General features: G+C 44.2%; 1 protein-coding gene across 7 annotated transcripts; it reads right to left on the bottom strand.

Moving 5' to 3' along the window:
• Positions 1-2,351: 2,351 nt before the first annotated feature.
• Adnp (activity dependent neuroprotector homeobox) lies at positions 2,352-27,438 on the bottom strand. 7 transcript variants are annotated; one of them, XM_085832175.1, is made up of 5 exons: positions 24,006-25,088; positions 18,404-18,470; positions 10,779-10,891; positions 9,052-9,144; positions 2,352-6,532 (listed from the first exon to the last, which is right to left on the bottom strand). In XM_085832175.1, exons 3-5 carry the CDS (start codon positions 10,884-10,886, stop codon positions 3,416-3,418), a joined length of 3,318 nt encoding a protein of 1,105 aa, XP_085688301.1. In that variant the 5' UTR covers positions 10,887-10,891; positions 18,404-18,470; positions 24,006-25,088; the 3' UTR covers positions 2,352-3,415. The 7 variants fall into 7 exon arrangements, with proteins under 7 accessions (XP_085688301.1, XP_085688300.1, XP_021010118.1 ...); XM_085832174.1 differs by lacking the exon at positions 24,006-25,088 and adding an exon at positions 22,010-22,467; XM_021154459.3 differs by lacking the exons at positions 18,404-18,470; positions 24,006-25,088 and adding an exon at positions 27,086-27,438.

The raw sequence follows: 27,438 nt of genomic DNA, 5'->3' as shown, positions 1-27,438 counted from the left end.
TTCAGGACCCATAGCAAGCACTCTTAACTGCCATCTCCATAACCCCAGCAATCTACATTTAGAAGGACAACTGTGGAGATCTCTCTTCAGCCTTCCTCCTCCTGCCTGGCCTCTGTGGGTGCTGGATTGAGTACCCTCGGCCCTGGCACCTTACTTGGGCAGTCTCTGGAGTGGGATCTGAACACGTGCTCTCTGCAATTCCAGCTGCTGGCAGTCTGGCTGGTACCTGTCTATTCTGGTCCTTGCTGTACCCCACCCAACTCCATAGGCTCTCTGGAAGGGTCCCATAGCGGTCATTAGGCTGCCCAGGAGACCTACTTCCAGCAGGCAAGGGATGAACTATAATGTCTCTGTCTTTTCACTTATTTTCTTGGGACTCACAAGGAGCTGGCTCAAACTTGTTTCTGATTTGTGTCAATACATTCTCCCTTGAAGCTACCCAAGAGATACAAGCACTCAGGAGGGTCTGCTACTGGCTCTTGGCTTTAGATGAACTCATCCTACCAACCCAGAGAATGAGCCAATCTAGGTATTTTTCTCAGTACCCTTCTCAGGCTAGTGAATGAGAGGCACCTTACAAACAGGTGTCTGTCTAGAATGGGGTGACTTCAGACCCTGAGCTGCTGCTGACAGCATCACCCATCAGCCCCTCTGGTACAGCCAACTGATATTTCCTTGACCAGGAGGCTCCTGGATATCCCTAAGAGATCCAGGGGTTAGGAAGATGACTCAGTGGATAAAGGCACTTCCGGAGTAAGCCTAGTAACCCGAGGCTGCTCTCTGGCACCCAGGAAAAGGACACCAGTCATCCTCAAGGACCAGCTTTGAACAGTGAGGTAAGACCATCAGCAAGTACAACAAACCATTGCTTGCCATAGTCCTATGTAAGTTCAGTGAACATTAGGAAATTTCTCATGATCTCAGGGTGAGGGCATATACTGGGCCCCATTTTAAGAGGTCAGCATACAGCAGTGAGGAAGAGGCACAGGCAGGGCTCTCTTGTGGGTGGCAGGAATCACTTTACAAGTAACCATACTACTTCTTGGAATGCTTCAGCTGGTGCGTTCCCATCTTTAAGTACTTGGACACTCACTCTGCCAACAAGCACTGAGATCAAATGGACACTTAGGTTGAGCAAACAAGCTCGACCCTACCTGGATTTGAGAAACATTTGGACTACTCTTCTATGCTCAACGGCAATGGGAGATGTGCAGAGGAGAGGCAATCAATCATCAAGAAGAATTTTCAGCCACACAAAATCTCAAGTGCAAGAAGACAAGAACCTTTGGGATTAAGATTTTCTTTGAAAACTATAGAACCTTTAAGCTTAGAGCTCCAGGTAGGTAGTTTCTGAAGTGCAAGGTGGCAGTGTGCATGGCTCTTAATTGAATGTCTGTTAGATTCAGCCAAAAGCAAACAGGAGCTTCTTTCAAAATGGTTTTTATTGAGAGCTTCAGCATGACTTCCAGGTGGGAACTCAATTTCTACAGTGGCTAAACCCCCTTTAGGGCTGAGGTTTCACACCCATCGCTTGGCAGGGGAGCACCTAGACTCTGCACAGATGTCCAGGGAGGACCAGTCTCATTAGTGGTCCTTGTAGATCTAAATTCCCATAAATGGGAGGTGGCTTAAAAAAAAATGAAAATCAGGTGTTTCTGATAGGGTGACTTTAGCACCTGGACATGGAGAAAACCCTCCCTGGGACCAGAGGTGCTGCACACATTTATAATGTATCCTGGCAACTGATTAGAAAAGCTCCAAGCCAGCCATAATAATAGCAGCTCATGTATTGTACATTCTCCTTTACTGTTACGTCAGGAATCAGGTCTTTCTTGAAAGAGGCTCAGGAATCCTCCAGAAGGCAGCCACTTCTGACTTCTCTAAGGCAATGTAGCTGAGAGGTGGCTGACCTCCCCCAGCACGGAGAAGCCCCACCCTTGTTCTGCTGCTTTTGCCCCCTTACTGTAGTCGGCATTTAGCCTGTTCTTGTGCCCCAAATGTGCGCTCTTCAGTCTTTCTCTTCAGGGCAAAATAGTCAATGCCTATTTGGTACAAGTGTTGCCATAGGAGGGAAAGAACAGTACACAGGGAAGAAAGACCACCAGGGGCCAACATAGTTCCATCCTTCACTATGGCACCTACATACTTGCAGCAAAAAGGAAACACATACACAAAAGAACACAATTTGTAGCAGGTGCCTGGAAAGAAAGCATGCTTTAAGCAAATGATAGATTGTGATTTCCCACAGTATTCTTTGTGAGTGTGGCTTCCACCTCTTCTCAGGGTGCTGTGGCATCAAACAGCAAAAGATGTAATAGACACAGGACTGTCGTGTGTAATAAAAGCAAATATTTACATTAAGCACAATACAGCAATTTATTTAGATGCTTAAAATGAATACAAAGAGAAATAAAGACCACAAAATCATACAGACTACAACAGTGTGTCATATATTAGATGGTATAAATGAATACACCCAGTGGTGCTCAACTAAAGAGGAAACTAAATATCCCAAACGCAGCACTCAACTGTGCTTGCTGCTCTGATACAACACTCTTACAGATCTAAAAGGTGTCAAAATTAGTAGCTGTAAAATCAATTCTTGCATGTTATTTTAGCTTAAAAGGTCTCAGAAAGAGATCTGAAATACCATTTTTGACAATTGTAATGTCAAGGATACTCAGAACAAGAAAAAAATTCTATAATACAGGAGAGTCCAGATATATATCTTATGTTGCTGGCCTCTGTTGCAAGATTGTACAAGGTTATGTGCAAAAACTAAGTCTGTCCAAAGGTCCATACTATCGCAGGGTCAAGCTTCTGCTAGGTAAACTAGATATAGCATTTATCACACAGCAAGGGCAACACTAAAAACCAATCTATGACGGGCACACAGTAACAGTGTCATAAGCATCACTTGAGGTCTAAAAGACTGTACAAATATACATTTCAACTATTCAGAAGATACATGAAAAAACGGTCCATGTTCCCAAGTCTACTAGACACATTTGACTGGTAGTTTGTATGCCCGCCCTGCACTACTATGTGAATCAGGATAAGGCTTTCCCAGGACATCCAACCAAACATCTGAAGGGAAGAAATGCTGGGAAGGCAGGTAGGTAACGAACTACTACTTCTCCCTGTGTGCATTCATGAGCTACCAGCTTACTGGTTTTTCACACTTCATCACCGAGTCTACCAGAGAAGAGTCTGAACAAAGATCAACCAGTCATCTATCATAGACTTGGAAATAACCACTAGGACTACAGTGGTCACACATCCCCACAGCCTGCTGACTGACCAGTCCTTGCAAGGTAGTGCCAGTTAGAAGACAGCTTTGCAGTCAGACTGGAAGGAGAGCAGAAGTCCAGGATGCAACACGGCCCATATGCATATGCTATGGCACGCCAGGGCCTCAGGCTTGCTGGCTGCTCAGCTTCACTCCAGTTAAGCTGCCATGCATGGGATCAGCAACTCCGTCAGTCATGCTGTCAAACTGCTCCCCGTCCTCACTGTCAATTGTGCTATTCTGCCACTCAATCTGTGGGTTTGGTAAGCGCTCTGCATTCTCAGATGCATTTTCCCACTGTGACTGGTCCTTGGACCAAAACCCTTCAACTTTTCCATAGGAACTATTCTTCCATTTTAACTGCTCTGTGTCATCTTGCACTGTAGCCTTTTTTTTGGCAGCTGGCTTACTGCTCCTTGCATCTTCACTCTGGGAAGACTCATCAGACCAGGTTCCTGGTTTCATTTCACATGTATTATCCTCAAAGTCTGAGATTTGTTGGGAACCAGGCCCACTCTCAGATGGTGAAGCACCATCTTTCCACTCAACTACATCATCTTGGTCTACCTCACTATCAGAGGCATCATGCATTAGTTTGGCTGGTTCCTCAGTCAAATGGATAGTTTCATATTTTGAACCATCCTCCTCCTCCTCCTCCTCTTTTTGGTCTAGCTTCTCAGATTCCAAAGCACCTTCAGGAATGACCTTCGGTACAGGCTCCTCTAAATTATCACTGGGAATTTTAGGCTCAACTTCAAAGACAGGGTCAAAAGGACTCCCGCTTCCATTGGATTCTTCTTCCAAATGTTCAAAACTATCTGAGAAGCTGTCATCTTCTTTCCCAAGGTTAAGCTTTTTGTCAACAGTCTTGCTAGCATTGACTCTTGAGTCTTTCTCATCGTGATTTTCAAATAGCCACTCAGCATCAAAATCCATCTCATGTTTGACTTTATTTAATTCTTTCATGTTAAAACCTAGCAGTACACCAGGCTTGTACTTTTCACAGTCGCGGACACACTTCTTCCTCTTGTTACTGAAATGGGAGGCAATGTCACTCTTCCATAGCCATAGACTGGCAGCTAACTTCTCAATTTCTCTCCTGGTGGGATAGGGCTGTTTGTTGAAGTACTTTGTGAGAAAGCTTTTCCTAGCCTCATAAGAATCATCTTCATGACCCTTGGGGTCTAAAGCTAAAACAACAGGCTCTTCTGGCTTCTCTTCAAAGCAGCTAGGGGAATCAGTATCATCCTCCAGCTTCCGCTTTTTTAGCAGTGGAAACTCCATTTGCTCATACGTGCGCTTCACAGGGGCCAGGCCTGGAGACTGATTGAGGCGAGAAGGTGCGTTTGTCTTGTCCTGGCCATTCTGGGTTTTCCCGACACCCCTGCAGTGGACTAGATGCAGAGTGATGGTTGAGGCGGTCATGTTGCTAGTATACACACCAAGGCAATGGATACATTTGTAAGTTAGCTTTTTCTCAACTGGATGAACTGTCTGAATAACTTGGTGTCTTTCTCGTAAATGATGTGCAAGTGCATCAGATATGGGTCCTTTTAGTATTGAAAAGCAAAGAGGGCAAAGGGTCTTCCCAACATCCTTTTTATAGGGCACTGCAGCTTGAGGTGAACTTTTAACGGGGACATCCGCTTTTTCCTGAACTTTTGGTTGTGGCTTTGGAGGAACTGGGGCATTATTTTGGGCATGGTAAGCAACTGATTCAGCAGGGGCATCCCTCAGGTTGTATGTGGTCACCAGGAGATGAATGTTGGTGTGACTGCCCTGTTGCAATGTCAAATCAAAGCTCAAAGTAGAATCCGTTTTAGGCCCCATCTCTTCATCAATATGAACCATTCGCATGTGTGCTGCCATTTTCTCTACATCGTTGAAGGTGGAACGGCAATATGGACAAGACAGACCATGAATTAACATATGGTTGAGTAGGGTATCTGTAGGCAAATAGCGATTACAGTAGAGGCATTTGCTAGTAAAATTGTGTATTTTCATAATGTAGTTAGCTACGGCTGGGACTTTCTCAGCTTTATGCTCCTTTTCGAAGTGAACGCTGTAGACGTTCTCAGGGAAAAGCTCGTTACAGATTGTACAGATTTTCCACTTCTGAGTGGCACAGTGGTTGCTTGGAGGAGGGCCTGTGGCGGCTGGTGGAGGTTTAGAACTGGACTGACCTAATACTCTAGATGCCTGTGACTGAGACACAGAGGGAGACTTCACTTGGCCTGGGGGTAGAGAGGTGTTGGCAGTCTGCAGGGAGTACCTGGCTGCTGCTGGGGGCCTCTGCTCAGCACCTAGCCCAAAAGACCTCCCATTCCCACTTGGAAGTAACTGTTTCACGGACTGAGACTGTTGAGGGATGGAGACTGGAGCATTGCCACCTAGTCCCAGCCTCACCGACTGGCCAACACCATAGCTCTGGCCCACAGATTTGACTCCATAGTTGTTTTGCTGCAGGTGAACATTGGACATCATGTTGACTCCCGTTGAATTTAAGTTGGGCTTTGGTATTGACAATCGGTTCACCATCTGCTGTGATGGCAACGACCGGACATTTCCAGAAGCAAGGGAGCTGATCCGTGGTGGGAGTCCCATGCCCTTTTTGTCTTGAGGTTTGGGAGCTATCAGCATCAAGGGCTTGGCTCGGGGAACTACAACATTTGTGTGTCCGATCATGGCAGTGACCTGATAGCCTATCCGTTCATGGTCCTCAATGACATGCTGTACCAAAGCTTCATAGGACTTGGGCATGAAAAGGCATCGCTTGCAGTGGATGTTACACTCTTCTCGGGCATTTGTGCCCAGGGAGACTGCACCATTGAGTGATTTTTCTCCTGCCTTTGCTATGTAGGGTGCTGCCACGTGTTGAAAATGTTCCCTGTAGATGTGCTTCCTGACGATCTCATAGAGAGGGTCTCGGTAAGTGCACTTCTTGCAGTAATACACGGCTTGCTCTACATTGTCAGCCTGCTTAGGTTTAAGGCCATCGTTTTTGTTTTTATCTTTGAAAGTGCTGAGGCTGCTACTTGGTGCGCTGGAGTTTGGAGCATGAAATATTTTAATGTGTGTTTCCAAAGTCTTTTTATCTGCATTGAAGGTACAGTAAGGGCAGTTAAGAAGAATCCTATTTTCAAAGTCTTCACTATGGACATTCCGGAAATGACTTTTGTAGGCAGAGAAGAATTTTGAGGAAAACGGACAAGCACTGCAGCAAAAAGGTTTTGTCCGATAGTCCTAAAAAACAAACGAAACAAAACAGAACAGAAACCAGAGTGAGAAGGCCACTCAAGGCAAGCAGTTACAAGTTCCAGGCTCCTCCCCCAGGCATTCCCAGAAACTCTGCAAGGCAATGACTTTTGGAGGTTTCTCCTGCAGGAAAAATTAAAGAACTCAGATGCATTTTTGAATCAAATACTTTTATTTGTGCCCCTGTAAATTAAAACTCAGTGCAAGTTCTTGCTAAATCTGTAAAAATTGCTAGTTGTACTTGCTGGCTGGTTTCAGAGAGAAGTCAGAGGCAAAAAAAACCAAAACCAAAAACAAACAAAAAGCCCCTCCATTTTCTTGTTAAAAACACAAACCAACTATGGAAAAGCCTCATTTTGTGGATCTTCTTGGCTTCAGACACAGGAACTCACAGGTGACACTGTTGTAATGCACGCAGACCTTGATAACCAACATGGAAGGCAAACAGCTCTCTTTCTCATCACCCAACAATTTGCATAGAAAAAAGAAAATCTCAAAAGAAGTCTCTTCTCCACTCTAAAAGCAGTATTTATTTAGACTTCGCTGTGGATCAAAAGGTTCCAGGGGGGGAACATTGGTCTCTTTCTGTTTCTTCTCTGGCAGAACAGTTTCACAAAAGGTCAATGAAGGCTGGAGAGATGGCTCAGTAGTTGAGCACTGGTTGTATTCAAAGAGGACCTGGGTTTGATTCCCAGCAACTGCAAGGCAGCTTATGACTGTCCACAGTGCAGTTCCAGGGGGTCCTGTGCTTTCTTCTGACCTCAGAGGGCACCAAGCATGCACATAGCACAAACACCCACTCAAGTAAAACATTCATTATACATTTTTTTTCCCATTCAAACTGCCAATTAAAAGCCAGGTATGGTGGGGTATGGTGGTGCACATCTTTTCTCTGTGTAGCCAGGACTACACAGAGAAAGTATCTCCAAAAACAAACAAACAAACAAACAAAAAAAAAACAAAAAAACCAACCAACCAACCAAGCAGTAAATGGCCAATGAAATTGCAGCTGTTTTACTCCAGCTAAGAAGTTAACTATGGCTGCCTTATAGACAGAGGGCAAAGTGTTTAGAAGCCACTGTGCACTACTGCACAATGACAATAGAGATCAGCTTTCAGAACTGACTCAGAACAGGGAAATATATACATGATAAACAATCATCTTTTCTCTAGTTTTTCATGAACTGTTTGGAACAGTTCCCTTCAAGCTCCTCAGATGGTGTAGTGGTGTACACCTTTCATCTCAGTGCAAGGGAGGCAGAGACAAGTGGATCTCTAAGTTCTAGTATAGCCAGGGTTAGAGGCCTTATCTTATCTTCAGAACCAAACCTTTCTAGGAAAGCCTTCTGATGTAAGAATGCTGCTTAGCACCTCTCCCTAGGACATTAAGTAGAGTTCAAAAGTACAAATACAGCATTAGAATGGGAGCTGACAATCACTTCTCCCTACGGGAAGAGGTACCACTTACAGTGTAATCTTCACATCTTAATCAGGGAGACTCATCGGCATCAATGCCCATCCTTCTGAACGCAGAGGTGCAAGACATGGTCAGCCATTGCCCTTCTACAACTCATCAACCACACCCTCCCACAAACATCACATGTGATGGAAGGTAGTGGGGTGGGGCACACCTTTTAATCCCAGTACTTGGGAGGCAGAGGCACGTAGATCTCTCTGAGTTCAAGGCTAGTCTGGTCTACTAAGTGAGTTCTAGGACATCCAGGACTACACAGAGAAACCCTGTCTCAAACAACGATGACAACAGTGTGGCTTTTCTCTAGAAAACAAGAGCAGTAACAAAGATAGGACAGTAGGCAGGTGGCCACACACACAATTCTGGAGAGCACTCCTTAGAAATGGAAGCAAGGGCTTCGCGGTTAAGAGCACTGACTGCTCTTTCAGATCTTGAGTTTAAGTCCCAGCAACCACATGGTGGCTCACAACCATGTATAACAGAATCTGATGCTCTCTTCTGGTGTGTGTCTGAAGATAGTTACAGTGCACTCATAAAAAAACAAAACAAAACAAAAAAAACCCCAAAAGGAAGCAGGAAGGCACCATGGAGGGAGAATTATATACCACAGCCAACTTTGCTATTTCAGTTTTCCAGAGACAGGATCTCATTTACCCAGGCTGGCCTCAAACTTATAAAGGACACTCCTGGCCTTTTGATCTTGCCTCCACCTCCCAAACTTTGGAACTGCAGATGTATGTGCAAGCATGTCTGGTGTATGTGGTACTGGAGATCAAACCCAGAGCTTTGTGCAAGACGAGGAGTATTCCAACTACTGAGCTGCAGTCTTAGTTCCAACTTCAGAAATTTTAAGAAACAAAATTTCTGTTTGCTCTGTTAACTTGGAAGTTTCAGTCCAGGAACAACTTGGTTTTCCTACCACTGAGGAAAATGAGACATGTAGTTATATACTTTCCACATTAGGCCACTGCCCAGACAAGAGTTGTCACTATGCAAGGCTTGCAGGTGTGCTGGGCATTTCTGTGAGACTTACCTGATTTTTCGTAAGAGAAGGGTCCCACAGTCCTACATCCTCCCATGTAGTGTTTTTCAAATAAAAGTCATTAGGTTCAAACTGTTTAAAATCCTAGAAAACAGTGAGAGAAATTTACAAAAACACAGTGACACCAACCCCAGAAGCCCCGGCACACAAATTCTACCTCCTTAGCCAGTATGAAAGGCTCCAAGAGAATCAACACCCCCCCCCCCCCGAACTAATGCACTCGTGCTGAGGCTATCAGCAAATATAAAAGGCACACGGCCAGCTTTCCAAAGTAAGTGCTGCAAGTGCAGATGGGAAAGGCTCCAGGTCCACAGCAGCTCTATTAACCACATAGCTCACCAGTCACAACACTGGCTGGAGAAGAGATGTGTGCTAGTAGCCTTGTAGGAGGAAGAGTCTAGTTTGGGTGCATAAACAAACAAACATACAAACAAACAAACAAACAGACGGAAGGAGGGGTGGATCTGGAATAAAACTCAGACTTTTAAACCCATAAAGAAAGTAAGCAACATGCCGTCCAGTTTCTATTCTATGATGTGAAACTGTAACGCTCCCCTTCCCGACTGAGAAGAAAATAGGCTGAATGGTTTACAGCTGTAGGTGGAAAGCTAAATGTGCGACACTTCAGAGTATGTAATGGGTCTGGGGGGGGGGGGGGGGCCCAAACCCAGCACAGGCTAGAAAGACACTTGACTATTTGTGTATTTACTTGGTAAGGATCACCTGCCTCCCACAGCACCAAGCACAGATCCGTATGAATCTGAGGGTAGAAGAGTTACCTCCGCCCTGTGAACAAACCACCAGAAGCCCACTTCTGAGAAACTTTGGTTTCCAGGGTACATCCCTGACTACTTTGAGTGGGACTCAGAAGAGAACTTGCTCCATGAATAAAATATACAATATCAATGCCACCCCTGACCTGTGTTCTCAGCATCTGTTTTGTGCCAAGCACTGTGCCAGGTAGATAGTGGGATAGATAAATGGCCAACCAAGGCCAACTGTGGCCTGGTCAGCAGGAACTTAAAGTGTGTCAGGGAAGTAGCTGTAAGCACTTCAATGGGAGGTTGTGTCTAACTAACTGTAAGATTGGGAACAAGGAGATCTGGAAAAGGAGGAGACGTTTCTATCTAGCTTATGGGGCTTGAAAGGCTCAGAATAAAAAGGATAGGAAACAGTCTGAAAGGCCAAACTGTTACACAAGGGCAAGATAAGTCTTTGATAGTTCAGAAGGCTGACAAGTGCTCAAATCCTAAGGAAAGAGATGACAAACACTCAGACGACTGTGCCTCAACAGGTCAACAGAAACACCCAGGCCTATCAGAAGGAAAACAGGCTCTACAGTCCCCACTGCCCCTTCCCTAGCTGAGAGCCTGGCATCTCTGCTTTCCCAATTCTTCTTTCATAGACCGGAGACAAGAATTCCTAGAGCCCCCTAAAGGTTATTTCAAGGAGAAAGCTCATATACAGTTTTAAAGCACCTTGTGCACTGTCTGACTTGTGTATATTCTGTGCTGTAACTGATTTTGCCTCAGGTTACCAAGATGAACAGGCTTTCAGGGAAAATGAAGTAAGCTATCCTAAGTGAGAAGGTTTTGGTGAAGCTGAAGGTCTAGTTAAAATTTACTACCACACCTATCAGTGAACCATCTTTGCCCATGGACACAGTAATGGATCAGGAGCTGAGTCACATTAAAATTTAAAAATGGCATGCTACTTACTTCTATATGTTCTTTACAGTATTCCAACCCAATGTCACTAAGTATTTTTTTCACAGTTTTCCGGGCTTTTCTTAAACTGCCAAGATTGTTGACAGGAAGTTGGAACATAGTTTCTATTGGAAAAAAAAATTTAAGTCAAAGTCAAAACATGTACAACTTGTAAAAGTTACTAATTCCACTGATGATAGGATCCCAAACCCTGGCTCCCTCAGTTGAGAATTCCTCGCCTAGTACGGAACACTTAGAATAGCAGGCAAATAGGTGAGTGCTTGTCAGCCTTCCTTCCTTCCCTATTTCAAAAGAGGATATTTTAGACCACAAGTCCAGGCACACAAGTGTCAGCAGGCTGTAAAAATCTGTTCAGAGATGAACCTGAGGTTGGAAAATGAGGGCAACAATATCACCCAGCTATCTCAAAGCCAAATCAAGGCGCGTGTCTCCTCTCGATAAAGCTGGACCCACTCTGAGCTTCACAGCATCGCTCAGCTTTCAGTGCTGAGGGGAGGATTCTGCCATCTGCAATGTCCTGATCAAGGCCATGACACTCACAGAAGCAACATGTCAGTCAGTGACTGTTTCGCTCTCCTCAAACCAAAGTCCCAAATGGTGGTAGGACTGGCTCGTTGGGTGGAAACACACCAGGGCAAAGGCCTCACATAGGCCACAGAATAAACACATAAATGGGAAAAGCCATGCTTGTGGCATCAGAACATATAGTGAATCCTGTCTTTCTGGGATCCTTAAAAAAAAAAAAAAAATCCCCGTGAACATGCGTGCACTTGTGCCTAAGGGAACCAAAAAGGCACCTGACTGTCCCAAATGCATTCAATGTAGAAATGTAGATCAATTTTCCAAGTTTCTTAAAACTCAAAGCACTTTGCTTATTTAAGAAAACTGACTAGCAAAAATTGAGGTGAGATTGAGCCACAATTTGAGGTGAGCCACAAAAAACACCAAGGACTCCAAAGCACCAGCCCCTGGGGTCTGACAAAGCCACACTCTCACTGTAACCAACACCCTCACCTCACTGACTGCAAGCCTCAATCCTGGCGTGTTCCCGTAAGTCACAGGTCTCAGAATAACCCATTAAGAAGTACCAACATCAAAACATTCACTGAAAACTCAGCACTTCCCAGCCTTATCATTCGCTAGATAAACTCCTGAGTTAAGACCTCTGGGGAGTGCTCTCTCTCCCCAGAAGAGCAACCATTACCATTTCTCCTTCATACTCCCCGGGCCTTACACCAAACCAAGCAAGAAGGTTTTAATAAAACACCAGTCCACTACCTGTTAAAGTACTTAAGGGTCAGGCGGGCCTGGGTGGTAACACATTTAGAATCCCAGTGCTTGAGAGGATCATGAGCTGAGCTAAGGGCACCTATCCTCTCAATGACAGAAGTCCTGCACAGTGACACCCTGACCCCAAACTGTAAGTTCAAGGCAATAACTAGCTCCAGGATTTATTATTGTTACCCATTGGGATTTTTGCTTAAGTTTTAAGAACCACCCCCACCCCCGAAAGTCAACAGACCATATTTTAGCCTGCCGTGTAGAGGGAGGGGCAGGCTGGGTGTCCTTTCCTCCAATCCACCCTTTGGTCACCAATCTCCTCTGCTCCTGCCTCCTGAGTTGTAGACTAAAGGCATGTGTCATCAATTCTGGCTCATAATCACCTTTTGAGAATGTCTTAAAAATTCATTTGGAATGAATGAGTCACAGCCTTTCTCAAGCTCACTTACACTAAAGAGAAGTTTAACACAGGCCAAACTCTTACTTTTGTGTTTTATTAGAAAGCAAGAGTCCAATAGCTACAATGAAAATTAGATTCACAGATGAATTAAAACTATGTAATATAGTAAAGTATGCCGATCCTCTATGCCCTTCAGATCCAAAAGCAATTATTTCAAGCACCAAGAGGGTAAACAGATTACAGCCCAGTTGTAGGCCAAAGCCATACAGAGGCAAGGGCCATAATCATTGTCTGGTACCTGGCAATACTGAGTAGAACTCCACCTCAAGTTCTGCATTTACCCAGAGGCCGAGCAGGTTCTCAGGAAGATGAAGGAGGACACAATAATGACAGTGACAGTTTAGCAGCTCACGGAAAGGTCTGCAGGACATGAAGCACCAGTGAGGCTATATCAGTGTCCTTCCAGAGCTACCAAGTCAGGGTGACACCACTGACTCCTACTTTAGAACTACAAAAGATCAATGAAACAGTGAAGAGAGGAGATGTCTTGTGTCCAGGGAGCTATGGGTTTGAGTCCTTGCATCTCAAACAAATAGAACACAGATATTTCCACCAAGTAAAAGAGACAGAAAGGAAGTAAATTCTCACAGCCAGCTGGAAACTTTTTGTTCTGGTTACACTGAAGCCACTCAGAGAACACAGTTGTATCTTTAAAGGTAAAGCCATCTTGCTTCAGTATACACTGTTACCTGACCTTTCTAGACCATTCACGAGTGCCTAGGCTAATTAAACACATGGACAGTACAAGAGTAAATATGATAGCCAGACAACCACAGGCATCTATCTCTAGCACTTTCCTGAACACTTTGGAAACCAAAATTTGAACATGCATAAGTTGACAGGTAATGAAGGAGAGACGCAGCTTCTGAGTTTACAAGACTCTGCATGCAGAGCAAACAAGGACAGTCACTTCTCCATATAACAGAAGCCAGTGGGTCTAAATCAGTGGTTTTTAAATAATTATGTTCTTGAGACAGGGCCACATATACCCAAAGCTGAACTTGAACTTGCTTCTATGTCCTAAGTACGAGGATCACAGGCCTAAGCCACCCTCCCTCCCTCTCCTCTCCATCCGTTTTTCTTTATGCCACAGTGGTTGGTGATCCTCCTGTATCTGCATTTGCACCTTGGGTTTATTTTATTTTTATTTTTTGCAAATAAGCCTTAAACAAGCCTTTCCTCCATAAGGCACCATATCAAGAGGCTCCCTTCAGGTTAGAAGTCATCACTTACAGGCTGCTGCCACCAGGAAATAGGTTCACTCTTTCTTCTTGTCAGTGTGGGAAAGAGTCCTCTATGAGTCCCAACAGAAGGGCTGCTCTAACATGTCTCTTCTTTTCTATCTCAAACACCACAACAGCTAATTCTGGCTACCCAGAGACAAAATGTTCTGGATTAGATAAAACTGCAACAAGTCAGAAGAATATAAGAGAGGTGGCTCAGACAGGTTAAGAGCACTGACTGCTTTTCAAGAGGACCCAGCCCAGACTGGTTTCTCAGTACCCACAAGGCAGTTCACAGCAGTCTGTAACTCCAGTTCAAGAGGCTCTGAAGCCCTCTTTGGGTTTCTGAGGGCACTAGGTATGGTACAGACAAAACATCCACAAACATAAATTAAAAAGAAAACTGTTGACTTGAGTTCAAAACTTGGGATTCCACATGGTGGGAAAAAAACAGAACTGATTCCTGGAGTCAATTCTCTGACTTTCACACACATACTAAAGCACCTCCCAGAAAATAAACAAATGTATATAAGCAAATGATGACATAAAACTGTGATCAATTATTTTTGCCATCTCTGCGATTTTCAAGTCATTCCTCAACAGTTAGGCTACAGTTTGTCTTTCTCCCTGGCTGGCCCTGTTTGAATTACTCTGGATGTGAGAAATGTAGGAGACAGAGAGCTGTACTAATTCTGGACACTTTTTAAATTAATACTAAAATGTCCATTTGTTGGTAGAAACCACTTCATACATCAAGGAGACAATGCCACACTTGGAGGTGGTATGCCAGAATGCTGCTGCCACAGCTTAATCAGTCAGGCCTGTGGTTGCACACACGGAGATTAACATCTGCACACATCAAAGGTCAGCCAGAAGATCCTAAAACATACAGAAGAGAAACAAGGATACAGCAGAGGAAAAGGCATGCTCCCCTATCAGCTAGGATGCTAATGACAACTAACTAACAACACTGAAGGGTCTTTCCTTTTTGTTTAAAAAAGAAAGAAAGACAGACAAACAAAAGAGTTAAGCTTGTGTATTTAAGGCACTCATGTAGGTCAGAGAACTTTTAAGAGTTAGTTCTCAGGTAGGCATGGTGGCACACACCTTGCATTCTAGCAGGTAGATCTGAGCTCTAGGTCAGCTTGGTCTAGAAAGCAAGTTTCAGGACAGCCAAGAAAAGAGACAAACAAAAGCTCTACCACACCCAGCACATGACAGCTTTTTAAAAACAAAATGTCTTCCATCACCTTCCCATTGTTAACATTTCTGGAGATGGTAAGTTCTTGTGTAGCCAACTAAGGCTGACCTCAAACCCACTGGAACAGGTGTGAGCCTTCTGCCTCTACTTTTCAAGCCTTGGGCTCCCAGGTGTACTTAGTAAATAAAGTACCACTGCACTTAGTGTGTTTTTCTGAAAGCTACTTGGGGAAAGGCAGAGACTTTGATAGATTGTGTTTGTGGATTTTTAGTGGGATGTTAGACTGCCCTCATTTTTCCAAAAAAGTACTATACCCGCCACAGCACAGACGAACTTTTGAAACATGGTAGGTGAATTAAGCCAGTCATAAAAGGCCATTGTTACTTGACCTTGTTTCTACTAAAAATGTGGAAGTTAATCTCTATGTGGAGAACAGGGCAGCCTGGGGAGGTGGGAGAACAGGGGAGCCTGCTGATGGGCGCCAGGCTTCTTCCTGGGGAATGAAGGTGTTCTTCCTATTGTTCCCCTATTTAATTAAATTAATTAATACTCACCTTACATCCTGATTGCAGCCCCCTCTCACGTGCCTATTATAATAGGCACTAATTCCAACTAAACCACCGAACTGTACACTAAAACTGGGAAAGCAGTTATCAAAATAACAAAAACCCCAAATATAAAGTAAAACTCTTACATCAATCACATGACAGCATCTTTTAGATTTTTATGTGCAATGAATTTTTTTCTCCTTTTTGTGGTGTTAAGAGACTAGCAGACCCAAGCCAGGCTAGGGCTAAGTAAGCATCATACCAGACCTACACCCCAGCTGTACTTTCCTATTAAACAAACAAACAACCCTCCTCCACTACTTATGTATTCATCGTCCTGGCTGGCCTCCTCTTACTAGAGATCCATCACCTTCTGCCTTCTGAGTGGTGGGATTAGAAGCATGCACAAATTTGTTTAAGACAGGGTTTCTCTGTGTAGCCCAGGCTGTCTTGGAACTCACTCTGTAGAGCAGAGATAATTTTTAAAAGCAGATAAAAACCAGGTGTTCAAAACCAGGAAAATGTATCATGAATGGGTTTTGTCACTTACTGTATGAATGATGACTACTGTACACTGTTATGGTAAATCTCCAACCCAAAAAGGCCCAGTTAAAGAAATCACAACTCAATTAATTGGAATACATGCTACATGCCACTGGGCAGATCTACCACTACACTAACTCTGTTCCTATCTATAAGTTCCCATATAACTTGTGGTTTCTCCAAGCCATGTGCTTCTGCTCCATTTTCCTCCTACCTCCTCTGTTGTCCCATCACTTCTCCCCCCAGCTTTTCAGCTCACCTTCCCTCCTATTGCCCAATCACTGGCTCTAGCCTTTATTGGAAAAGTTAAGGTGGGGTGAAGGTTCACAATGCACCTGTATACTGATGCACTCTTAGTCTGTAGCCCTCCCAGGAGAGTGGAATTAGCATCAAAATACAAGACCAGGGCCATCCACAGCAGGACACCTGTTAAATGTTTTCTAGACTAGAATAAATATCTAGAGCAAGTTCCTGGATGCAATCTAGAATGATGATCTTGGCATAGCTCCAGAGCATTCTAGACACTGAGTTAAGATGTGTAATATAGCAAATGGAACCCGTCTCCATGGTCCCAAAACTTTTAACTACTAAAACAAAACAAAATTCCAAACAAAAACACTCAAACTAAAACAACCCACAAACTCACTAGACAGCTTTCTTGACAAATTTAGCTCCACTAGTAGAAGCCAAGAACTCTGCCTTTTGTTTCTCTCTACTAGTTTTCAGAGTTTATCTTCAATAGAAGCATCTTAGGAAAAGGGAAATGGGAGTATTTTCAAAGGGAACAGAACCCAACAAGTGCCACACAGTGCTTTAGCTTACCAAGAGACCACCTGTCAACGACAGCCTGTTTCTTGCATCACTGACAAAGACACCCTGATATAGCAGCCTTCCTTCTGAATGCTCACCATGGGGGAGCTAAAAACTTCAGAAAATGGACTTAATGTATTGATGCCTTGCCAGCACACAACACACTATCTTTCAGATTTTAAATTTTCGGATCCCAACACCTGGAGTCAACAGAGACCTTAAGATAGTGGTTCTCAACCTTCCTAATGCTGAGACCGTTTGATACAGTTTTCATGTTATGATGACCCCCAACCCTAAGTATTTTGTTGCAACTTCATAACTGTAATTTTGATGTTAAGAATCTTAATGTAAATAACTGATATGAAACCCTCCTAGGGTCGCAACCCACTGGCTGAGAACTGCAGCCTTAAGGTATGTAAGACACCATCTTCTTACTTAAGACAAACATGGTCTATTAAAAAGTACATTCTTGGCTTCCCCATCATCTACATCAGTGGTCACCACAAAGTAGGATAACAAAAAAAACAGACTGAATGAACAAAGCCCTATCCACATAAGGAAGGCTATGCCAGGCTATGTCACAAAAACTTCTGATGTAGCTGTTGGGGCCATGGTGTCAGAAGCAGGGAAGCCAAGTTCTAGCAAGTCCTGCACAGGATCTGAAAGGCCACCCTGCAAAGGCAAAATATGTTGGAAAAATGGGTTGATGATAAAGTAGGAACACAGTCTGTGCTATGACTACTTACAGGTATAGAAAGAGAAGTTGTACACACAGACAAACTACCGTGTGTGTCTGTGTGTGATTAAACCTAACAAGCAAGACAAGGACTAAGGTATATCCCTGAGATCTGAGAAGCGGCATCTTAAAGGGACGTTAGGAGAGTTCTGGTCTGCTTAGTAGTATTGGTTAAAGTCTGAAGACATTTAAAAAAGAACATTTATTTATTTTATGTATTTGAGTACACACTGTAGCTGTACAGATGGTTGTTGGGAATTGAATTTTGGGACCTCTGCTTGCTCCGGCCCAAAGGTTTATTTATTATTATACATAAGTACACTGTAGCTGTCTTCAGACACACCAGAAGAGGGCGTCAGATCTCACTATGGGTGGTTGTGAGTCACCATATGGTTGCTGGGATTTGAACTCAGAACCTTTGGAAGAGCATCTTACCCGCTGAGCCCGTAGCAAGCCCTTCTGAAGACATTTTAATACCAGGAATTAGTCCATGTGAGAACTCAGAGCATCACTAAGACACAACTCTGCTCTAAAGGCCTGTGAAGCCACTGTGCCTTAGACATGAGGAAGATACTAAGGACACAGCAAAGGAAGGGAACAGAACCATTTCAGGAATACAACTTATAGCCAAACCAAAACCAAAACACCCTTTTTCTTGATACAGTTTCACTATCCCTGGAGGCCTGGAACTTACTTTGTAGACCAGACTGGCTTCAAACTCTCAGAGATTCACCCAACTCTGCCGAGATTGGAAGCATATTTGTCTTGAATCAAAACTTTTGTCTTTCAGTTATGTTCACAGACCAAAACATACCTGGTTTGCTATATACACTTCAATGTCAAACTTCTTGAGGTAGGGTTGTCAATAAAGCTGCTATTTGCTAAAAAAGATGGTAAAATGCAGTGAGTGACTGAAAATCTACCCAGAAAAGAAATAGTATGTGTTGAATTCCTTGCTCTGCCTGCCACCTACCAGCTTTGTGACCTACAATGTCTAGCCTCTACAAGTCTAGCTCCTTATAGGAAGTGAGGGATGGGGAGATGGCTCCATCAGTACAGAAGACTGGTTCCCAGCACTTATGGAACCCAAGGCGCTCTTCTAGCTCCACAGGCATCCACATACACATAAGCATATACTCACACAGATACAAACACATTAAAAGTAAGTAACTCTAAAGCTTTGCTCTGGTGTGGTAGTGCATACCAACAGTTGGGAGAAAGAAGCGAGTGGATCTCTTTGAGTTCAAGGCCAGCAGGACTATCCAGTGAGACCATGTACCCCTCTGCTCAAGTGCTCAGGATTAACCAGGCAGTAAATCAATGCCTAAGCAGTCCTCATTATTTCCTCGAGCCAGATCAGATACCCTGAAAAGTCTAATGACCTTGTAGAAAGCTTAGGCTATCTTATTCCTGAGAACCAGCTGTGGTTGCCATAGTAACATCTTTTCTGTACACAGCATAATGTGCATCTGTACTCACACTGACACACTGTAGTGGTTCTGGCAATAATTTGGATACACGTAACTGGGCAATTCAAATTAGCACATTCTAGTTTTTTTTTTTTTTAAAGATTTATTTATTTTTTATTATATATAAGTACACTGTAGCTGTCTTCAGACACTCCAGAAGAGGGAGTCAGATCTCATTACGGATGGTTGTGAGCCACCATGTGGTTGCTGGGATTTGAACTTCAGACCTTCGGAAGAGCAGTCGGGTGCTCTTACCCACTGAGCCATCTCACCAGCCCCAATTCTAGTTTTTATATTCAGTGGTACTTCAAATATTTATCTACTGGGACTTTTGCACACTTATCACACCTTTGCAAGTAACTTTTAAGACTCTATTGCTACCCCCATGTCCAAGGAACAAAGAGAAAGCTGCGACGCAATGTCAGGTCTGGCATGTTAACCCCCATCAATTTAAGAGCTCATAGTTTACTTGAAAAGATGATGTCTCGGTGATGTAATCTTTAAAAAGAAAACAGAGACAAGGACGAGTGAGAAACATGTATCTAGACGATTGCAAAGGTGCTTTGAAGAGCTCCATGGCCTAGAGCACCTCCAGTAGAGTGGACAACCTGGTAAGCTGGGGGTTGGGGGTGGGGTGTATGCAATTCGAATACCCAGTGGGCCTAAGCACTGCAGATGTGCTCTTTATAATCACAATAACAAAATATCCTTGGGGGCTGGTGAGATGGCTCAGCAGGTAAGAGCACCCGACTGCTCTTCCAAAGGTCCTTAGTTCAAATCCCAGCAACCACATGGTGGCTCACAACCATCAGTAATGAGATCTGACTCCCTCTTCTAGTGTGTCTGAAGACAGCTACAGTGTACTTACATGTAATAAATAAATAAATCTTTAAAAAAAAAATATCCTTGTATCTCAATCTTAGGGTTTTATCTATGATTGTAACTAAGTTTATGTAAAAACTCTAATCTTTCAAAACCACCCCAGAATAACTTTCCACAGCAATGAGAAATTATTTTCTACACCAGTTTAAAATAACAGAACAGTTTATTTAAGCAATGTTACCAAGCTGTTTTTCTACACCCTCTCCTAGGGTCAAGGTTTAACAAAAGGCGTGTTTCCCAAACAGGTTAACCTTCAACTTCCCATGCAGCTGAGAAAGTTACCTTTCCTCCTATCCCTACTTCTAGGTGCTGAGATTTCAGGAAAGCCAGGCACTTCATTTGTGTTTTGCACCTGCTGTTTTTCATGAGTTGGGGCACTTCTTGAATCAGAACAGCCCCAGCTCACCTTTCACGGGAGTAAGAATTCTAACTTAGAATTCACAACTGCAATTTAAAATTTGAAGCTGCCATAGCACCACATGCAAAGTTCTCACCACATACTGTTCTGAAAGTGAGCAGACAATCACAAAGCTCCGCACAGAGTTCAGAAAGAAAAGACAAGAGCTAGGATTGCTAAACAGTCACTACCTAGCCAAGTGAGAGCAGGAACCAGACAACCCAAAGCACTGGGGCAGCAACAGGACCCGAGCAAGCAACTACAGATGCACTAATGCAAACTGCACAACCCATATCCATTTTTCATTGGGCTGTGATCAGAACCCATCCATGCAGGATCACTGGTGTATGCAGACAATAGTGAAGAGCTCACTGAAGCATGCAAAGTGTCCCAAGGAATAGCTGCAAAGATGGTTTAATAGTAAGAGCACGCCGGGTGTGGTGGCGCACGCCTTTAATCCCAGCACTCGAGAGGCAGAGGCAGGTGGATTTCTGAGTTCGAGGCCAGCCTGGTCTACAAAGTGAGTTCCAAGACAGCCAGGGCCACACAGAGAAAGCCTGTCTTGAAAAACCAAAAAAAAAAAAAAAAAAAAAAAAAAAAAAAAAAAGAGCACTACTGGTTCTTCCAGAGGACCCAAGTTGAGTTCCTACCACTCACAGCTCACAGCCACCTGAACTCCAGTTCTAGGGGCTCCAACATCCTCTTTTCAATCTCCACAAGTATTATTAGGCACACACATGATGCAGGCATACTTACAGACACATAAAAAAATCCAATACATAAACATTCTTAAAAGTGCCCAAGCACAGGCCTGGGCATCTGACAGAAACTGTGGCTCACTGGATTGCTGCTGTACATTGTAGTACCTTGATTTCTTTACTTAAAACACACACAGACACACCACCACCACCGCCACTACCAGAACAAAACCAACACATTGCTGGAAGAATGGTTTCTGGCTAGAAAGCCAAATTGATAAGGCATCAGTCATCAGTCATCATCCCCCAACACCCAGACAGGGTTTCTCTGTGTAGCCCTGCTGTCTTGGAACTCACTCTGAACTCATGAGATTACCTTGCCTCTACCTCCCAAGCGTTGGGATTAGAGGTATTCTCCATTTGGCTGAGACACTAATCTTTTATTCTTTCTTTGGACTTCTTTTTAATAGTTTATTCCATTGTATCTGTGTGGAGGCCAGAAGATGATGTTGCTGGAGCTGGAGTTACAGGTGGTTTTGAGACACCCGAAATGGGTGCTAGGAATTCTGGCTCTCTGCTGGACTTATCCTTAACCATTGAGCACTCTGAAACCAAGTAATGAGTCCCTATAACTAACAGTTTATCCCTACCAAAGGCTCCCAGCCAAGTCACATTAGAAGTGACACCTAAGTCACCACTGGAAGTCAATTACAAATCTAGATTCTAGCGGAAGGATCAAGATATACAGAGATTCAGCCCTCTCTTCAAAAGCTATCTCCAATGTTTTATTTTTCCTAGTCCTCCTATCTCCCAAACACATTTCTGGTCCTCTTCCCAAGTCCAAACACTGTTCTAGCAACTGTCTTGGAAGGGAAGGATAAGCAACAGTATGGATAGATGGAGTGCCTCTCAAAAGGCAAAGGGCTGTGATCATTCACACGGAGATGAAGGGACCTGAGTGGTACAGTACTCACTTGGCATGTTTCACTGACAAGGACAAGAATGTGCTTCACATTCCGTGACTCCTCCCTGCTCATCCATCCTCTGTAATCAAGTTGCTGTAGCTACCCCTTTTAGGAAGCAGGCTAATAGTATATGGAAATCTTTCCTTCCAATGGGACAGAATATAATCTCACTAAGCTGGAAAAAACAAAGACAGGTGGGTCATGAAAAGGGCAGGTGTGAAAAGAACTAAGACACCAGAGACAAAGGAGGAAAAAAAACCAACCTTCTATCTGAGCAACAGGATAAGCAAACAAAAGCCCATGGCCACAAGGGCTGGGCAAGACACAAATGGCTTATGTAGTTTTTCACCATCAAGATAGGAAACAGCCAGTTTGCCAACATGTCAAAAACTCTGCTGAAGTATCCATTTGGTTAGTTAGCATTAGTTTATACTAGCTTCATGAACCACATTTCCATACTGACAACATGAAAAAAGACACTAACTTCAGTAAGGGATGGCACTAGCTGCAGGGAGAGCAACCTTCAAATGTCAATGAAAATTAAACTCCTTCTGAGGGGGCTGGTGAGATGGCTCAGTGGGTAAGAGCACCCGACTGCTCTTCCGAAGGTCCAGAGTTCAAATCCCAGCAACCACATGGTGGCTCACAACCATCCGTAACGAGATCTGGCGCCCTCTTCTGGAGTGTCTGAAGACAGCTACAGTATACTTACATATAATAAATAAATAAATCTTTAAACTCCTTCCGAGAACTATTTCACCTTCCAAAAAGTACAAGAGGTTTTATGAAACTCATAAAGTTCTTTGACAAGTTGAACAAATAGCTTATTGTAAAACAGCCTATGTTTATATCCATAAAATAGTATAGACACTAGGGGGAAAGTACTGAACAAGCTTCTAATTTTAAAATAAAATACTAAAACACCAAATTTTCTTTAGTATCATGTTAAAAGTTATCATAAACTATATTTCTAATACTTAAATATCTTATTTGTATCGAATGTGATAATCATTCTCAACTTAAAAGTCCCTTTTTTTTTTTTTTGCCAGATAATAAGGGGCTGGAGAGATGAACTCCTGAGTTCAATTCCCAATGATGACATGGTGGCTCATAACCATCTGTAATGGGATACAGAAGAGCAGTAGCTAGTGCTCTTAACTACTGAGCCATCTCTCCAGCCCAAGTTTTTTTCATTTTTTTAATCTTCCAAATATTACTTTTTCTACTTTTCTCCTTATAATAAACCAGCTATCTCTTAAATTGCAACTTTTCACAATTGAATTTTTAGAATAGACATAAGCCTTAAGATAAACAGCCAGAATAATTCTGAACATTTCTGTTTTTTCCAGATAAGGTTTCTGTGTAGTCTTGCCTGTCCTAGAACTAACTATGTAGACCAGGCTGGCCCAGAACTCACAGAGATCCACCTGCCTCTGCCTCCTTAGTGTTAGGGTTAGAGCGTGGGCCACCACTGCTGAGCTTAACATTTCTGCTTTCTAAAGACTGAATTCTTTTTACTACACACACACACACACACACACACACACACACTTAAAAATTTGCTACAAGGAACAACCTCATATGATATATTGTATAGATATCTATACTTTCAGTAATTAAGCTTATTGATCAATTACTTTTGAGGAAATAAAACCTGATCAGTATTGTGAAGTTAAAATGCTATTAGATTTTCTTCTGAAGTCTGGTTTAAGAAAAAGAATCTAAGAAAAATCAGTTCATACTTGGTGTTTCCTATATAATGTCTTGAAAGCCAAAATTTAAGATCTGGTTATTTTTAATGTCTAGTAGACTATTACAATAGTAAGAAAAAACTCTTTCAGATAATCAAGATAATGAATTAAACAGAACACTCACTTCCCTACTCAGGTTAACTAAGGCTGTCAAAGGATTCTAGTTCATATACTGTAAATCTCAGCTTTCATAGGTCTAAGCGATGGCTCAGCTGCTCTCGCAGAGGACTAAGTTCAGTTCCCAGCACTCTCACCATCATAACCATCAGCAACTCCAATGTTAGGAAATCTATTGCTCTCTCTTGGTCTCCTCGGGCACTGCAGGCACACAAAGCACAAAAATCTATGTAGAGAAAACACTATTCACATATGATAAAAACAAATTCGCACCTTCCAACCCTCCCCTTTTGTGCCAAACCCAGCTGACTGCTGAAACTGTAAGGACATACACACTCACTTCCCTGAAGGGAAGATGACCACCACATAAAGAAACCAGCTAACTCTGTCATGCCGTTTATAAGAATGAACAAAGGAACATTTGCAAACGTCATCTCACAAACACACGTTCTAACAGGAAACTGTTCTCTTATCATTCACTTTCTGTGTTTAACAAACACTAATACCACAGTATTTCCAGATCACAAACAATCTTACTTGTATTTAATATTGGACTGTGTAAATAGTAAAAATACATAAACAAACCATGAATCCAATGTAGTTTTTAGAGCAATACTGATAACAAGGTGCCTCTTTTTCACTCAGCAAAATGCTACCTGACAGCAACCTAAAACAAACAAACAAACAAACAAAACCCTAAAAAACCAAAAACACACAAAAAACCCCACCCACTTCAAGTATTAAATAGCTATTTACATACATTTATTTGGTATCCCTTAATTTATCTTGGCACGTCGATGGAAGATGTCTGTAACAGTAGCATAAAGCATTCACAGATACTAGCATCACTGTCAATATTACCAAACAAGAACAAGTCAAATCCAGAGACTCTTACCAGGCCAGTCACATCTCTACCAATGAACTACTTTCCCCAGATCCCTTTAACCAAGTAACTAAGGCTTTCAGAAGCTGAGCAAGTCTTGAGTTAGACTACTTAAAACTTTATGTCCAAAAGTGCAGGATGCAAATGATTACAACAACATCATCAACTTTAAAAATTTTCTCTTAAGAGAGACACATATTTTAAACGTTCAAAACACATTACTGCAACCAGCTCTAACGAGTTCCTTGAGGAATGTGGCTAGGCTGAAATTTTGGAAGTTCATGTTCTGGTGGTGATCAGGAGGAAGTCTCTAGCTTTCCTGATGCTGCAGTCCCCACCCTCCAAATTGATATACCCACCGGTGTGAATTGACAATGTAGTCCAAAGAGCAAGGCAGGGAACGGAGTCCAGATCCTCAAAATGGCAGTACAGGGAATAACCACTAGGCCACCTATCAGTTCAGTACAAAAAGTGCAACCCTGTGCATCACGGTGTAAAAGCTGGGGCCTAGGTTTCGTACTGTACATCTCACACCTATGGAAATAACAACAGGAGTAAAATCTACAGAAATCCACACACCCTAAAAAGGTGGGTGCGCACCGAACCAAGACTGGTGTCAACACTTGCAAAGGCGGTTGGCTACTGACAGTACTGCTGAAGGGCTCAAGGTTGGAAGGCAACACAAATTTGCAATGAACTCTATTAAGTTTGACAATGAAGAACTCAATTGGGACCTGATGTTTACCAACAAAGCCTTGCAAATCCTGACACCCATCTTTCATGGCTGTCAAAATCACCAACCCACAAAACCTCTCAAGAATGACTTTCCACTCTCAAAAGAGTCGGATTTGGATTGACCTGATCCCCCAAGCCCGTGACTTTCAGGTTTTAAACAACCACGCCCTTTACCACCTGGCCTAGGAAAGAGATGTCAACACATCAAACCTTAAGGTGAAGGAATTCTTGAGAAAGGGAACCTATGACCCAAGGATGTGCACCAAGGTGACTGATCAGCAATCAAAGTCTGAGGGTGAACAGGTTTGAAAAAGTAAAAAAAGACAACTTTCCAAACGGAGAAGTGGCTTTCTTAAATAAAATCTCTCTAGCCTCACTTAATCCTTCGCCATGTTGCTGTCAGCTCACCCAGTGCAAGTCTTGCTGGACCCATTTTCCCATGGTCTGTAGAAGGCGCTGTTCAGCACATCCTGTTCTAGTTCTGGGGCCCTTCCCCCCTCTGCAGCCTTACCCAGTGCAGGGAATGCGCCCCCTACTGACTCCCACACTCAGTGCCTTTAACCGACTTGGCTGCAGTGCCTTTTGGGTGGGGGCTGGTATTTTCTTCATGGCCATAAACCAGAAGCAACAATGCAGATTTATAAAGAAACTGCACAAAGCTATCCAAGAGACAACCCCCACACACACATCCCATTGTGAAGGTTCAAGACACAGGCACAAGAAGTATCAGGGATGGGAACTGGGCGTCTGGGGCTGGACAGCATTAAAATGGCTAACACAGGAAACAGTTTGGTTCTTTTTCCCTCCTAAGCCTTTGTCTGTGAAATGGGGTTATGACAAGAACTGTCCAGAGGACCTGGTGACTGGAAGAACACTGAGAAGACACTTGGGGTGTGTGGCAGGGAGTGAGACTAAAATGAGTATTAGACTTCTTGGAGAGAAGAAGAGAAGCAATCGCGCCTTTTCTAGCAGACAGGCATCCAGGTTGGGGGTAGGGTGGGGAGGGGAGGAGAAGGACAGGCAGCTCAGAGGAAAGAAGAGGCGAATAAGAGGGTGCTCAAAGAACTACTCCCCATTCATTGCATTCGAAAAAAATTCTTTCTGGATTTCCATTTTCTGACTGCAAAGTTGATCAGAAAGCTCTAAAGAGGGAGTGCTGACCAGGTAGCCCAGATTGAAAGCAGGGCCGGTGAGGGGCTGTGGTGGTTAGGATGGGAGGGAAACTGGCATGTTGTTGGGGAGGTAAAGACTTTCACCCTCTGCCATGCACGCTCCCCGCCCCCCCAGGCCTTTCCCCGTTTCCCCCCAAGCCTAGGGTGGGCAGACCTGGCAGAAGGCTGGTTCCGGGGACTGGGGGAGGGCGGGAGGGGATTAGTTCTGGGGACGAGCGAGCGAGCGGGGTTCGGCTGGGGGCGGGGTGGGTGCGGGAAGATGCCACCAGCCGCAAAAGCTCAGGGTAGCCGGCCGAGGGCCCCGCGGGGCGGAGAAGGGGATCGGGCTGCAGGAGGGCTGCGGCCGGCTCAGGTTCGGGGCGGTGTGTGCACGCCGAGCACAATGACCGCGCCCGGGATCGGCGGCGGGCAGGGCCGCGGGGCTTACCTTGGCTCGGCCTCGAGGCGTGCGCGGGGCCGGCGTGCTCCAGGGCCCGGCGGCGGGTGGACGGCGGCACGGCGATGGCGGCGAGGACGCGCCCGGGGCCTCGTCGCGCTCGGGCTCCGGCTCGAGCCGCGGCCGCGGCTGCTGCCGGGGGGCGCGGCGGGCGCAGCAGAGCGGCGGGCGGCGGCGCGGGCAGTGCAGACAAAGGAGGGGCGGAGGGCGGCGGAGGGCGTGGGGCCGCGGCTTCACCGTCGCGGGCGGGCGGGCGGGCGGCGATGGCCGCGCGGCTCCTCCGCGGCGGAGACCGAGAGAGGGAGCTGTGGCTGAGGCGACGCCAAATCCCCCCCGAGCGAGCG

Source organism: Mus caroli, unplaced genomic scaffold (genome assembly GCF_978045245.1).
Source record: "Mus caroli unplaced genomic scaffold, Mus_caroli_1 scaffold_2, whole genome shotgun sequence".
Lineage (NCBI taxonomy): Eukaryota > Metazoa > Chordata > Mammalia > Rodentia > Muridae > Mus > Mus caroli.
Note: the sequence above shows the minus strand (reverse complement) of the source record. Positions and strands in the feature narration are given on the sequence as shown.